Source organism: Xylona heveae (assembly GCF_001619985.1).
Source record: "Xylona heveae TC161 unplaced genomic scaffold L228scaffold_10, whole genome shotgun sequence".
Lineage (NCBI taxonomy): Eukaryota > Fungi > Ascomycota > Xylonomycetes > Xylonales > Xylonaceae > Xylona > Xylona heveae.
This window is the reverse complement of record NW_017264202.1, coordinates 939835-955179: the sequence shown is the minus strand read 5'-3', so window position 1 is coordinate 955179 and position 15345 is coordinate 939835. Positions and strand designations below refer to the sequence as shown.

Genomic DNA, 15345 nt, shown 5'->3' with positions numbered 1-15345 from the left:
CTTTTGTGATCACCCTGCGCTAAAGGTATGCAGGCGGCCAGTATACGTGAAAGGTTAAGAGACCCGGTCCCCGTTGATCCTCCAGATTCTCAAGCAATGAAAGCAGGGTTTGCAAGTTTAGCGAGGCAATGGAGAGTAAATGCAAAATTGGAGTAGCTTAGTCTTTAACGCGAGCATTATAACAAAATCGAAGGCGATGAAAGACGAGCTGCAATCCCTTACTTCAATCCATTTCAAAATAGCATAATTGCTCAAGTAAAACAACGGAAAATAGGTATTGTATAAGATGATGCTCGCCTTCAAAAAAAGAGATTCTTCCGTAACCGTTTCCTTCAAACAGAGAATGGCTTGACAAACGAAAATCACAGACGGTAGCACGGAGGCAACGGGATTTGTACCAATTCAGAGACCAACTGGTGCTTAGCTAAGCTTCATTCAATGGCACGATCAAGGTACACGGTGCTGTCTGCTTGAACTGGGTTGAACGAAGTCATATATTGCGGAGGACGTGGTTTTGTAAACGGCATGTTTGCACATGTAAGCCACTAGGCTCATGTTGCGACAAAGGGCCAACTTAGGCAATCATGCAATTCTCGGGTAATGGTGGGATAATGTTTACCCATGTCGTCTCCATTCCGTAAATTAGGGTAGTTCGGCTTTGCCGGCACATGAAGGCAGATGTAGCACTTGAAGAATCATTTGAGATGGAAGAAGTGATGACGTTGAGGGTCAATAATCCCCGTATCCGAAACCAAAACAAACCAACGTACCCGATCCAGATGGAGTTTAGGTGGACCGGCTACCGAGCAATGGAGCCGAACTAACTCCAGATCGCCCTCCAGCCACCCATAAGCCCCCACTAGCCCCCACTAAATGTAAGCAGAAGAAGACCAGTGTTGTCCAGGCCGTAATAACCGGGTAAAGTTGCCCTCTCATTTGCTCCTCCGTAGCGGGACGATGGTCTCTCAACGATCCATGGACTCCTTTTAACTAAATAACTTAGATCTCTCGTCCTATGCTCGTGACAACGTCCATCTGCCAATTGACTGCCAACTGAATTCACTCGCGCCGTCGTAGGATCTATTGATCGAAAATCCGTTCAATGCATTCCCATCCCAATCTTCGCAACCGGCTGTCCCTTCATACAGAAAGCGTTACTTGGGTTATAACATCTCGTTGCTTGGCATATTCAGTCCTGGAAATTGAACAAGCGACCGGTTGTGAGTGAGCAAAACTTTTCCCTGTGCTCATATTATCGAGCAGAAAATGGGCTACGACTATCTTCTTGTGTAAGGGTCCTGGCAAGGGAAGGCAGTCAAATTGAGGTTTTCTACCTCATATATGCCGCTGTACTAACCAATACGCGACTTCGACTAGGCATCTCAAGTACACCATACCGCCTGCAATACTCTTGACACTAGTTACACGTCCACTCTTAACACTATTAGATGTATATAAAATTATCTTTTTAATACTGGTATGTTTCGCATATTGTTATCTATGAACATTCGTTAATGTACGAGATATAGGTTGCTCTGATCTCAACTATACCTTGGGATTCGTACCTCATCCGCGCTGGAATATGGACGTATCCTGCTTCCGTGATTCTTGGCCCCACGCTATTTGATATCCCTGCTGAAGAAATCTTTTTCTTTGTGATTCAGACGTATAGTACAAGTTTATTGTATATTTTACTGAGCAAACCTGTATTCTTTCCCGTGTATCTTCCGGGCCGTCAAGATAGAGATCGGGAAAGAGGTATCTTATTACTTTCTTGGAGAACGCTAGGCCAAGTCGTTCTTGTCTGTACTTTCGCAGCGAGCTGCGGGTTGATTTATAGAGGAGGTCGTGGGACTTATCTCGGTCTAATAATCGCGTGGGCTGTGCCTTTTCTTCTATTACTTTGGTAAGTTCGATTTTCTGAGTCCTCCCCTTACGAGATCCATCCGACTAACCTGGCATTACAAGGTCTTTGGGATACCAATTCATTCTTAGACTGTCTTTGTTAAATACATTGGTGCCTGTGCTTGTTCCCACATTTTACCTCTGGATCATAGACACGATAGAATTAAAACGGGGTACATGGGTGATTGAGTCAGGAACAAAACTTGACCTCACTTTGTGGACGGGTCTCGAGATTGAGTATGAGAAGTTTTACTAGATTAAGATAAATACTAACTCTACCTAGGGAAGCCACTTTCTTCTTGATAACGAATACGATGATTGTTTTTGGCCTCATTGCATTCGACACCGCAGAAACTATCTTGGAAACCTTCCCTTCATTATTTCCTAATGTCGGAAAAGTCCCTTCTCCGACAGAATTGGTAAAGGCGTTAACTACGCCCACGTCTGTATATGATCAGAGCCGCATAAATGGTCTACTGGCTGCATCCAGAGTCCTCAAAAAGCATAGCCGAAGCTTTCATATTGCCAGTTGCGTTTTCCCTGGGAGACTGCGGATAGACCTTATCATCTTGTGAGTGTTCCATCGCTTAAAATTTTTTTTTTACTTTCTCATTCGATTAGGTATGCGATCTGTCGAATCGCAGACGATTTGATTGATAGCGCTGCGTCGCATGCAGAGGCCGAGCACTGGATCTCCAGCCTCAAGTTGTACTTTGAACTATCCTTTAACAATGAGCCTTCTTCAAAGGCTGCTCTCAAGGATTTCGTCTCATCAACGTTTCCGGCGCCAGTCCAGTCCACATTGTTGCTACTTCCGAGGGATGTTCTCTCCGAACTTCCATTTTACGAATTGTTACACGGCTTTGAGATTGACAGCAGTTTCTCAAAAGGCAGGGGCAGCTGGCCAATTCGCACTGATGCTGAACTTGACGTTTACGCACAATGTGTGGCTGGTTCAGTCGGTGAACTATGTTTACAGCTTGTGTTTTCCCATAGCACATTTCATGGGTCAGAAAAGGACAAAAGTCGCTTGATTGAGGCGGGCAGAAAGATGGGCACAGCACTTCAATTTATTAACATCGCGCGAGACATTCGAACAGATGCTTATATTGGCCGTGTGTACATTCCTACAAGCTGGCTGAAAGAGGCTCAATTGCGCCCTTTCGACGTGTTGGAGAACCCTGATCATGCTTGCATGAAGATATTGAGGAGAAAGCTTATAATGGAGGGGCTAGAAAGATATTACGAGTCCCGGCATGCTATTGAAGAGCTTCCTGCTGAAACCAGGGGCCCAGTCCGAGTTGCGGTTGAAAGCTATGTGGAGATAGGCCGCGTGCTTCTTGAGAGTGATGGCAAATTACGAGCAGGCAAAGCAACCGTGCCTTTCTTGCGAAGACTGAAGGTTGTCTGTCGTTCTCTAGTATGGAGCTGAGGTTGAACCGAATAAATACTGTTTTGTGTGCAAGCCACTTTTCTCTTTCAATTAGATGATCACTTTCAGGTGGGTTTAGAGTAGTGCATCCGCAAGACGAGAAGCATTCCACAGCCAGCGCCGCATATAGCGCGGATTTAAGGATTTGATGCGAATTAGGCAAAAACATTAGCGATCATATCCCGTACTGCGAAATTGAGTAAATTCAAGTCTCATATGGAGAGGTGAAAGACGTAGTTTGTTGAGCTTCCTAGTCCGAAGTGGTGATTCATGACTCTGGCACCCATCCCAGCGAGAGTCCAGGGTATAGGCTAGGAGAGGTTCGCTTCGGCCCGGTGGACAAGGGTCCAGTTCCCACTAAACCTCCCCATGTTTCGCTAGAGGTTGCCCTAAGCATTGGCCTAAATCCCCGCGATTTCTGTCTTTGGGGGCTTACCAGTAAACAATCATCCATCAGTATAGTTGAGAGATGGAGGGACCTCAGGGGCAGAAGTCTGCTATCGTTGTCGGTGAGTTAGAATGTCACATTTTGATATGAACAAATTAAAATAACTTGTCCTACAGGTGCTGGCGTTGGTGGTGTGGCAACGGCTGCCCGCTTAGCTAAAGCAGGGCTGAAGGTTACAGTCGTCGAGAAGAATGGTTTCACAGGAGGCCGATGTTCCTTGATCTATTATAAGGACTATGTAAGTTACTCTATGCTCATGGTGTGAAATTTCGTTGCTAATGATATTTGAAAGCGGTTTGATCAAGGGCCGTCTTTCCTTTTGCTTCCGGATTTCTTCTACGAGACTTTCCAGGACTTGGGCACAAGCATTGAAGATGAAGGCGTTGAAATGTTACAATGCCCTCGCAATTACAATGTGTCGTACAGCGATGGTCAATTTGTTCATCTTAGTACGGACCTTGCCCGCATGAAGGCCGAAATCGAAAAATGGGAGGGAAAGGACGGATTCGAACGCTATCTTGCTTATCTTCAAGAAGCTCATCGTCATTACGAGCTCAGTGTGAAATTTGTACTACGCAAGAATTTTACCTCAATCTTCTCAATGCTAAGGCCGGGGTTTGTAAAAGCGTTCTTTGATCTACACGTGCTTCAAAGCATATACACGCGTGCCTCAAAGTATTTTTGGACAGAACGGTTGAGAAGGGCATTTACGTTTTCGAGCATGTATCTCGGAATGAGCCCATTTGACGCACCGGGCACGTACAGCCTCTTGCAATATACCGAGCTTGCAGAGGGTATTTGGTATCCGAAAGGTGGGTTTCACAAGGTCAGTTGCCATCCCAGTCCCGTCAATGCAGAAGTTGAGCGCTCACATTTCACAAAAGATAGTCGATGCATTGGTAAATTTTGGAAAGAGGTCCGGAGTCGAATTCCGCATGTCAAGTCCAGTCAAGTCAATTTTGCTATCTGCCGATCAGAAACAAGCAAAAGGCATTATTCTCGAGAGCGGAGAAGAGTTACACGCAGACATTGTAATTGCCAACGCCGATCTAGTCTATACGTACAACAACCTCCTACCTTCATCAGACTATGCAAAATCTCTCGAAAAGCGCCCGGCATCATGCAGCAGCGTCTCGTTCTACTGGGCACTTGACCGATGTTTTCCCGAATTATCAATCCACAACATTTTCCTCGCCGACGACTACAAGGACAGTTTCGACGAAATTTTCAAGGAGCAGACCTTGCCCAAGGAGCCATCATTCTACATTAACGTACCATCGCGAATCGATCCAACTGCTGCACCCGAAGGAAAAGACTCTGTTGTGGTACTTGTTCCAGTCGGTCACCTTGTAGACGACGACCAGCACGATGACTCCGACGACGCGAAAGGTCGTCCAGGTCTTCATGTACGAAGAAAACAAGACTGGGAAGCAATGATCTCAAGAGTCCGCACATTTATTCTCAAGACCCTTGAACAGCGACTTAACATCTCACTCTCCGAGCACATTGTCAACGAATACGTCAACAGTCCACAGGACTGGAAAGAACGATTTAATCTCGACAAAGGAGCCATTCTAGGCCTCAGCCACAGCTTCTTCAATGTACTCTCTTTTCGTCCAAGGACACAGCATCCCTCAATTAAGAATCTCCACTTTGTGGGAGCAAGTACGCATCCAGGCACAGGAGTCCCTATCTGTCTTGCCGGCGCCAAGCTCACGAGCGAACAAGTTCTTGGACGACTAGGTATACGAGTTCCTTGGGAAGTAGACGCGAGTGTGGATAAAGTACGGCGGAATAGCACATTGGATAAAGTGCATCCTGCCATGCCAGGTCATGTCATTTCTGTCATTGTACTTCTTTTAGCGATCTTGTCGGCCATACTTTGGATGCGCGTTTGAAGATTTGGGCTTGACAACTCCGAGTTTGGCAAAGATGTATCATGGATTTGTCTAGATATCGCCAGCACGCATGACGATTTTAGTTTAAGTGTGCATTGTCAAGAGTTGGATTTATTACTGAGACAATCCTCACATCTCAATCCTCACATCCTCATCGCGTTTCCTTGGCATAGCCCCATATGGAGCTTGACTACAAATAATCCTCATCGACAATTTATCAATCAAACAAATAATCGAATGAGTCTATCAATTGCGAAATCACTAGCTCAAAATCCATGTTCCTACTGCGGCTGCCATATCCGCCTTTCCCATAAGGGAAACAAAATAAGCTCTCGGAAAATTAAAAAGTCTCACGTCATTCAACCGGACCACGCCGATGGATGCCGTAAGGTCGCGCCATTTGTCAAGTAAGATCACATGTCATACCTAAAACCATAGGGTAGGGGTTGCTTCTCATAATCGGTATGGCTGCACAATATAGTTCTTAGAGCTCATTGAAGGGCATGGAAAATTGCCGTGTCTAGCCGAAACAACCAAACCATTTTCTTCAATTCTGCTCAATTTCGATGCGCAGCGGGTATAGGATTAACCTACGGAAAAGCTAGGGATCGACAAGGAGGGACAGGACAGTAGGAAAAGGGCGTGTTGTGATTACGGTACGGAGTACTACGGTAAATGATCAATTGGATCCACATGACGCACTACCTTCCCGAGAGCTAACACTAACAGCGTCGTTCATGCAGCAGTTTTGCTGATTAAGTAACTTGGCAAGGTGTTTCAGAATAATAGCGTTATGCTTTGCAGAACCACTTGACACTGACGGGTGTGGAGGGCTCCAGGTAGGGGTTGTTTTGGAGTGGTAAGATGGATCGGGTGATGAGTCAAAAGGGTGGCTGCCAAGACAAAAAACGGGTGATCGCCACACCCGGGGGGGGATGAGGATACGATACCTTAGTTCAACGTCTGGTTTGATGCGCCCTGCTAAAAGCCGTTATCAATGTGTGATTGATCCCGACTTATCCGGACTCTTGCATATTATGCCGTGCACATCAAACGATACATGCATAGCCAGCCAGGATGTTTTGTGTTGCTCATTCATGGAAACTAGGAAGAATGAGCCGTCCCCGGAAAATGCGATGCGGGGAGATGTTCGCCGTGAGTTGCCATACGATATAGTACGGTAACTTTGCTGTAGAGGGCCTTGCTTTGGCGAGTTGCCTTACATTGCATATGAAAATGGCTGGGGATACATGCAATGAGTGTACTGCACCCGCAGCAATTTGTTGAAGCCGTACATATTAAGCTGATACACTATGAGCTGCGAGGACGTCCATGTAAGGTTCGTGAGGGCAGTTGTTTAATCTCACGTAATCTCTCCCAATGGAGATTTTACCAAAGCTTCGGGGAGTTCATGGAAATAATTCGCTTTCTGATGTGTTGGCTAAAAGGTATAACTAGCTTCTTGGCGTAAGGGGGTGCGGGTGTCGGCTGGAGATACCTGCGTTTCGGTTATGTCGGTAGCGAGCAGTCCCCTCATAATCTGCCGCTAACCGCCAGGCCGCACCACCCGCACTAAAACTGCAAGTAGGGAAACTGGCATGTGCAACACCAAGTTAAAACGTTGTTTTCGAGGAAGCTTGAGTTGACATCATCACTCTTGCAGCCGTTAGAGTAGCGCAACTTCCCCGACAAGTTGAGTCAACGGATGACCCGGACGGCGACCGACTTTGGCCCGGACTCATTTATTGGCTCTAAAGCAACTGTCTGGCCTTTTCCTTTTACCCCTACAGCTTACTGGTTAGCTTTATTGAGTATGCTGATAGAATATACCTTTCTGTGCACATTAGAGAGCAGCGAGGTTCTATCAGGCACAAGCACTACATTAGCAGCATGCTTGAGCAGGGTACCGGTGTACTTGGCGAACTTTAGTCTCGACCATGCCGGTCAGACGCTCTCGGATAGTGGAGATGGTTTAGAGGCAGTTGCCGTTGCCCCATGCGTCCTTCAGTCCCTTGAGTCTCATGCAAGGTGTCCGGGAAGGTATGAGTACTACAAAATTGCAATGGCCATACTTATGACCTCCGTGGGCTCCAGTGGCGCAATTCCAGAGCGGGTTTAGTTGCCGGGTCCCTCCATGCATGTCTGACGTTTAACGTTGAATCCTTTCCCTCTTCATAGCGAAATAGCACATGATGGGTCTGAAGCACAACGCAAGAACCCTTTGGCTCCGCGTATCGGTTAAAACCAGATTTCTCCGACACTTGTAAATCAGTTTAGTAGCGCAATGATAACGTGATGAGTAAAGCTATAACCAAGTTAGTCAGAAACTACACTGGAACGGTAATCGTCATCGACAGGGAAGACTTAGACACCAACACCGCCTCCAGTCTTCAGAGAAAATATTCCCTCGCGATTAAGCTATAACGCTAGGCCGAAGCCGATGTCGTTCGCCCCAAGTTGGAATTGAACGCTTGCTGAGGGTGTAGACGCCATGGAGACTTTCTGAAGCAAATGGTCGACCCTGGGATGCACAGCGGGATCTTTCAATCTTTGATGAGAGTAGAAATTAAACGAATTAAGTCGGAGTATCATGCTCAACAGTAAAATTGTGTAAAAGAAAGATTATTCAGCATTGACCCCGGAGGCTGGTAAGAAGCTTGTAGGAGCTCTGACCAGCCCCCGGGAGTATTGTAGGAGTAATCCAATTTCCATATTACAGCTACCTACCTAGTGTGGGCGAGCCAGGGTAAGGGTAGCTGGTTGTGAAGAGAACGGCAATGCGTTTAGATAGGAAAGTCGGAACGAAAGAAGATCAGAGCGGGTAGCGGGATTAAGTTAGTTCTCATGATTATTTCGCCCACGGAAACTCAGGACTTTTTGTTAGAGCTATTATCGAGATCACTCATCAAAGGGATCTTGCTAGCTTCACCTCCTGTTCAAACCATCTATCCTATTGGGTCGAGGAATCATCCGAGAGAACCGTCTTGGCCTTGATCTTACACCTCCATCCATTGGCGTCTCTGGCCAGTGCGGCAGAAACTCGGAGAGCATTGGAACTGATGGATAAGCAGTCAGAGTAGTGTGAGCACGAGAAAATGCATGCGATGTCATAGCCGGTATCCATGTCCTTCATCTCATAGTGTCCGTGTATACTTTACGTAGTTGTCGAGCTGGGCTGGAAGGGGTTCAAATAGCCTTGGCCGCCCGCCCTCACTTCAGACCAGCCAGTCCAATTCCTTGTTTTGGTTTTTTTGGTCCAGACCTCGCAGACAGTGAATACTTCCAATTCACTTCATTTGCCTAGCTAGCGCATCGTCCATATTATTTTTAAGCTGCTTCATCTCCTCCCAGAACAATCGTAGACTCCTCACGCTCGTCTTATCAACAACCGCTGCCTTCTGGTCCATACAAGAAAACCATTCCTAGACGCCTCTCGCACTTAGGACTTGAGCTTTTAAATCTGTCAAAATGGTTAACAGGGCTCCATCTATCAACGGTATGGTTCTCAATAATATTTTTTGCGGCGGACATGCTCAAATGAAGAGCTGCACTGGCTAACATTTGTCTCTCAGGTGACACCGTAAATGGCAGGACCGTGCAGATTCATATCACCACGCATGGATCGGATTGGTACTGGACGGTCACGGCCGTCATGGTCGTCTCAACGATGATTATCTTGGGTCTGGGCTTCACCAAGCCTCGCACGCATCGCATCTTCCATTATATCACGGCCGCCATTACCTTGGTAGCTGCCATTGCTTACTTCACCATGGCTTCTAATCTGGGATGGACCCCAATTAATGTTGAATGGCGCCGTTCAGGTGATGTGGCTGGAGTCAATCGTCAAATCTTCTATGCTCGCTATATTGACTGGTCAGTATCTCTCTAGTTTAGAAGTATGTGCAGTGTTGCTCACTGGATCATCCTTAGGTTCATCACCACTCCACTCTTGCTCTTTGACATTCTGCTGACCGCTGGTCTGCCTTGGCCAACTCTTCTTTACACGGTTTTGATGGACTGGATCATGGTGATCTCTGGACTTATCGGAGCTTTGGTACAGAGCACGTACAAATGGGGGTGAGTGCCTAATTTGATAGCTCTTGGGAGCAATGACGAAAGAGGTAAAGAACTGACATTGATCAGCTACTATGTCTTTGGTTGCGCCGCTCTCATCCAAATTGCGTGGACTGTCGTCTTCATCGGTCGTAAGCATGCGTATGCTCTAGGCAGCGATGTCCACAGAACGTACCTCATCTGCGGCTGCTGGACCATGTTCCTCTGGCTTTTATATCCTATTTGCTGGGGTCTCTGCGAGGGAGGAAATGTAATATCGCCTGATTCGGAAGCCGTCTTCTACGGCATTCTCGACATTTTGGCCAAGCCGGTGTTCGGCGCTCTGTTGCTTTGGGGCCATCGCAACATTGATCCCGGCCGGATGGGCCTCACCATTCGTGATTACGAGGAAGGTGCTTCAACTGCGGCCCCGGGTGTCGCTGCGACGAGATCCGGAGGACGGTTTTCTTTTGCTCACCGTGGGCACAAGGAGAAGGCCGCCGAGGGCACCAATGGTGTTGGTCACACCAACGGTGTTAATGAGCCCACTCCTGGCGCAACCACTGGTGCCAATGGTACTACTGGCACCACTCAAACTCCGGAGCAAGCAGTCTAATCAAAATGAACCTTTAACTCTAGCTGGAGTTTCCTCGCCTGGTCCCTTTTGGCGAGCTTCGTGTAGAGGAGAATGGTGTCATTTTTCCTAAAAACTGACTGTGGTTCCCCCCTTTGTTTAATTTCGTCGTCTCTTCGCTATTAACAGGTGCATAATCCAACATACCCTTTCTCTTTTCTGATTGTCGACTGCTTTTTATGCAAGGTTCTTCATACCTTAATGCACTAATATTAGTAAAGCCCGAATGACGGGATTGAAGATGGATGGCCCACGATAGCACATACTTTATTAATTTGTTCATTCCTTCATTCGAAGATATCTTCGAGATATTTCTTTACATACAAAGATATCTAGTTAATGAATACCAACTCTGTAATCCTAAGTCTGTCTTGTTCATTCTGTGAGATGCTAAAAGGATTAGCGTCAGTGTTGACGTTGGACGTTTGAGTGACATAAAGTGGATCAGGATCGTCACCGAGCAAAAGCTTGGCCTGGTAAGCGAAAGGACCCCAAAACCGGCCAAGCTTTGTGGGGTCAGATGACGTTCCTCGCCCACAAACGGTAATTTGCTTCCTGCGTTTCTGACGGCAGTCCAAGGCCCAAAGCGGTCCAAGGCACGAAACTAAATCTTACGGCTAAATGGAAAACATGATCCACGTCCCAAAAACCGGTCCTGAACATGGTACGGATCGCATGCCTGCGATTCATGCTGAGACGTCAAGAGAGAAAGTTGAAGTTGGCGTGAAACATCAATGAACACAGCATCTTCAATCTCTTGATCTGTGGAAGTGCGGCGACAGCGGCTTGAAGACAGCATGAATGATCCCGGCTTAGATAGCCCGATCCAAGATGGCGCACGAGAGGTCGAGTCGGAAAAGAAAGAGAAAGCCTCCGAAGAGAATGAAGAAGGGAGTTTCCTAGATCCTAGGTATGTCGTTATTGTTTCTGCTTCTATGTTTCCAGATGCTGATTATCTGTCACATAGTCGTTGGTGGTTCTTCTCGACTGCATTTCCTCTAATAGCGGGCACATTTGGTCCGATGGCCTCGGCGTTCAACTTATGCGCCCTGGTCGAAAGCTGGAGAGTATACATACCGCCTGGGGGTAGTGAGATACATGGACAGACTATTGCTGATCCGAAATGGTAAGCCCAAAGCATATGTCCTGCATGATACTGTTCCTAATATCGAGCGTATTGTTCTAGGTTAATCGCTATCAATGCTGTATCGTTTGTATTTGCCATCATTGCCAATATTGCGTTGCTGCTCAATATGGCGCGACGTCTTCGATTTTCTATTGCGCAACCAGTGACCATCATTGGGTGGTATATAGCTTCAGTCCTCTTGATTGCGCTCGTGTCTGCGGCCTCGGACGACTTGAGGCTGCATCCGGCAGCTCAACACGCGTTTACGCAGCCATTCTACTATGCCATAATGTCCGCCGCCTTGTACTTTTTGATCTCGTCACTTATGGTCGCAACGGTGTACGGCGCATGGCGCGGACATTATGCAAAAGAATTCCGTCTGACAATGAGCCAGAGAACGCTCATGCTGCAGACCATCAGCTACCTCTTTTACTTGCTCATCGGAGCGGCTATATATGCTCGTATTGAGAGTTGGACATTCCTCGATTCTGTGTACTGGGCCGAATGCACTCTCCTGACGGTCGGTTCAGGAGATTACACTCCAGTCACACACGTCGGGCGCAGCCTTCTCTTCCCCTACGCTATCGGCGGAATCGTCATTTTAGGTCTCACCATCGGGTCGATCCGAGCTCTCATTTTGGAACGAGGAAAAGAAAAACTGGCTGCACGAATGGTTGAAAAACACCGTGTTCATCTTGTGTCCAGCATGGATAAGCAGCGGCGCAGCATGATGCCCAACATTGTGATGCCCAAGCGAATTTCTCTTGAAGGACTATCTGAGCATGACCGACGAGAAAAGGAATTCCAACTCATGCGCACTGTCCAAGCCAGAGCGATGCACACGCGTAGATGGGCATCTCTCTTCATCTCTTCCTTTGCATGGTTCACCCTCTGGACCGTCGGGGCCGCCATCTTCTTCAAGACCGAACGCGATCAATCCTGGTCGTATTTTGAATCGCTGTACTACGCATATACCTCCCTCCTGACCATAGGCTACGGAGACTTTTACCCGCAGAGTAACTCGGGCAAGCCCTTTTTCGTCTTCTGGTCTATGCTCGCCATCCCCACCATGACCATCCTGATCAGCAACATGGGCGACACTGTCATCAAGATCATCCGCGACGTCACGCTTTGGATCGGCGACATTACCATTCTCCCCAGCGACAAGCGATCCCTCCGTAATTTAACTCGCTCCTTTACCAAATCCGCCAGCGGCGACTTGGAAGAAGCCCCCGGTCTCCTCGGCACCTTGAAGCGCCGCGCCAGTGGCACTCAAGCCCATCGTCACAACTCCAACTCCACCACCGGCGCAAACAGAGTCGTCGATGAGGCAACGAAACAAATGGAGCGCGAAGAATTAACAGACGAAGAAAAAGCCCGCGAGCGCGGCGACAAACCTGCCGAGAACGCCCATCACCGGCACTATCTCCTCATCAAAGAAATCCGCAAAGTCATGAAACACTTGAACGACTCGCCGCCCAAAAAGTTCTCCTTTGAAGAATGGTCCCGCTACCTCAAGCTCATTGGCGAAGACGAGAACTCCCCCGCGGCGCATCGCAGGCCCCAGGCTCATCCGGCCAAGGGCGCCCACGAAGGGCCTGATCTCCAGCAGGCCCAGACGATGGACGACAAGGGCCACGTTAAACCGTGGAGCTGGCTGGATGATCGCAGTCCCTTGATGGGCACGAAGCCCGAGGCAGAGTGGCTCGTGGAGAGAATGACGAGTTTGCTGGAGGAGTCGATTCTCGAACATTATCATCGGCATGAGAAGGGGGATGAGCATTGATCTTGTGGTAATACTGACGGCTCGTCGATCTTCTTCTGGTTACAAAAGTTGCATCCTGTCATGTTTGTTTCATCTGGCGGCGTTAGAAAACACATACGGGACTTTTTTTTACTATTACTTGGGTCAGTATAACAGCATCCCTGTCCGTTTGGATTTTATTGTACATAAATGTCACAATTTGTATATATTTCAACGACGCGTCTATGGTTGACAAGGCTCACGTCAATACTTGATTTGAACCCTTTGCAAATTACAGAAGTAGTTTGGATTAAACACAGATCAATATAGACAGACCGTCTTTTTCCAATCCGATGGTCAACCTCTTCACCTGAATGCTAGATGACACGCCAGATGATAGCATGGACTCGTTCGACCAAGCATTAGCCGAGCTGACCCGGAGCCGCCAATCTCGTGGTGGCTTTGATGCAACATAAAGCGCCGGGCAGACAGCAAGGCAATAGCTATCGCGCAGTTGCGTGTGAAACGTCACTTAATGCATATCTTCAGACTCCTCGCGCGCCTCTGCGTACCCTGTCAACAGCCGCCTCCTAGCATGCACGATTGACGTTCTCTGCATGTTGCAACTTAAGAGAACGGAATTTGTAGTGCATAGTCGACATCGAGAGCTCGGGAACCAATGACGAAGAACGCTGCTCAACCACGAACCCAGAAGCCAGAACGGTATAACGGATGTGGTAGCGTAGCCAAGTAACCCAAAGTGACTGACGCACATTGGTTGGGCCTTCATGGTCACCTTCCCAAAGCGTGAAAGGATGCCCTTGAGTCACCTCGCCTGAATCTTTACCTCCCGGGAAAATGGAAGGCCTTCGTCACTGCAGCATAGATCCTCGCCTTTTCAGAACCTGACAGGCCAGGCGACTCACAGGTATCTCCCTGAACTTGCCCCTCGTTGCGCCATGTGCCAGACAAGCGAAGACATACCATGACTACACAGTAGCATGACGCCCAGACTATACCGACTCCGCACATCCACATGCGTGGCTTGCATTATCATTTCTCTTCTAGGCGCGGATTGAGAGAAGGCAGAACGATCACAGAGCTTCTTCGAGCTAATGCAGAAGCCCCGCAGTTGGGGAATTGGAGGAAGGGCAAAGGGATGGCTCAATTTGTCAGATTGCTGTTTGAGCCACTTAGCACCCTCAACAACAAGTTAAATGTAAGACAAGTGTTGATCTCGAATAAGTGCCCCCACATTACTGTAGCGTTCAGTCCAACATCCTCTTATCACAGCACCACCAATAAGACCATCAACTGGTGGATACTTTTGGGATTGAAAGTGGCCGTCTACCATATCTCCATATTCATTCCTCTCTGCCACCGAGCTGAAAGGCCCAGGTGATCTGTACGGCCAATGACCAGTCATTATCGTGTAGAAAACTGATCCGAGACTAAATATGTCCATAGCCTCTGATGACTTGTATGGTTTGCGTGAATCGAAAAAGCCTGAGTCGGGAAGGTGTCCACCATCTATTGTACCATTTGTCGACCCTCCAAAGTCACAGAGAAGAAGTTCGGGCTCATCAGGAGAATAGGAGTGTAATAAAAAGTTCTCTGGTCGTAGGTTAGAGTGTATCATGCCCTTCTGATGAATATAATGGATAGCTTCTGTTGTCTGAAAACACCATTTTAATCGCACATGTAGATTGATGGAATCATTGTGTTTATCAATGTAATCCTGCAGATTACCTTCACTAGCTTCGGCAAAAAGTAATCCACGGGGCTCCTTGGAAACGCCAATATAGCTGCAAATAATAATTAACAAATAGAACAAGTTGATTTTGGACCGACTTACCGTATTATCCTAGGGTGGCTCCCCAAAATTTCCAAGAGTTGCCTTTCAACCTTGAAGCTATCCTTCATGGCTTTGACCATGGGTTGGGTTCCTGGCGCCTCGGAATGCCACCACGAATACCGAGGGTATTTGATAACAACACCCGGGCTTATTTTTGCAATCAATGAGGTTGAACCTTGGCTCAAAGGTTTATTCAAAAAAGGTTCATAGGGGACTGGATCTAGATCTTCTTTGGTTGATCTCAAAAAGT

The 15345-nt window shown here is 47.5% G+C and overlaps 5 protein-coding genes across 5 annotated transcripts; 4 read left to right on the top strand and 1 right to left on the bottom strand.

The window, feature by feature from the left end:
* The first annotated feature begins 1036 nt into the window (after positions 1-1036).
* On the top strand, positions 1037-3522 carry L228DRAFT_285165 (terpenoid synthase). Its single transcript, XM_018336311.1, has 6 exons — positions 1037-1289; positions 1378-1477; positions 1530-1906; positions 1969-2142; positions 2189-2476; positions 2527-3522. Exons 1-6 carry the CDS (start codon positions 1267-1269, stop codon positions 3335-3337), a joined length of 1773 nt encoding a protein of 590 aa, XP_018186016.1. The 5' UTR covers positions 1037-1266; the 3' UTR covers positions 3338-3522.
* Positions 3523-3783: 261 nt separating this feature from the next.
* L228DRAFT_233086 (phytoene desaturase) lies at positions 3784-5885 on the top strand. The gene is made up of 4 exons (XM_018330620.1): positions 3784-3846; positions 3902-4023; positions 4078-4611; positions 4670-5885. Exons 1-4 carry the CDS (start codon positions 3807-3809, stop codon positions 5681-5683), a joined length of 1710 nt encoding a protein of 569 aa, XP_018186015.1. The 5' UTR covers positions 3784-3806; the 3' UTR covers positions 5684-5885.
* Positions 5886-9027: 3142 nt separating this feature from the next.
* L228DRAFT_250153 (family A G protein-coupled receptor-like protein) lies at positions 9028-10735 on the top strand. The gene is made up of 4 exons (XM_018333254.1): positions 9028-9179; positions 9256-9556; positions 9614-9760; positions 9827-10735. Exons 1-4 carry the CDS (start codon positions 9152-9154, stop codon positions 10350-10352), a joined length of 1002 nt encoding a protein of 333 aa, XP_018186014.1. The 5' UTR covers positions 9028-9151; the 3' UTR covers positions 10353-10735.
* Positions 10736-10935: 200 nt separating this feature from the next.
* Positions 10936-13481, top strand: L228DRAFT_233079 (potassium channel-like protein). Its single transcript, XM_018330619.1, has 3 exons — positions 10936-11280; positions 11338-11496; positions 11557-13481. Exons 1-3 carry the CDS (start codon positions 11168-11170, stop codon positions 13280-13282), a joined length of 1998 nt encoding a protein of 665 aa, XP_018186013.1. The 5' UTR covers positions 10936-11167; the 3' UTR covers positions 13283-13481.
* Positions 13482-14153: 672 nt separating this feature from the next.
* On the bottom strand, positions 14154-15316 carry L228DRAFT_273064 (kinase-like protein; the record flags this gene model as incomplete). Its single annotated transcript, XM_018335591.1, has 2 exons — positions 14154-15045; positions 15096-15316. Coding segments are annotated over 2 exons (813 nt in total), but the record flags the coding sequence as incomplete, so codon positions are not given.
* Between the last annotated feature and the right edge of the window lie 29 nt (positions 15317-15345).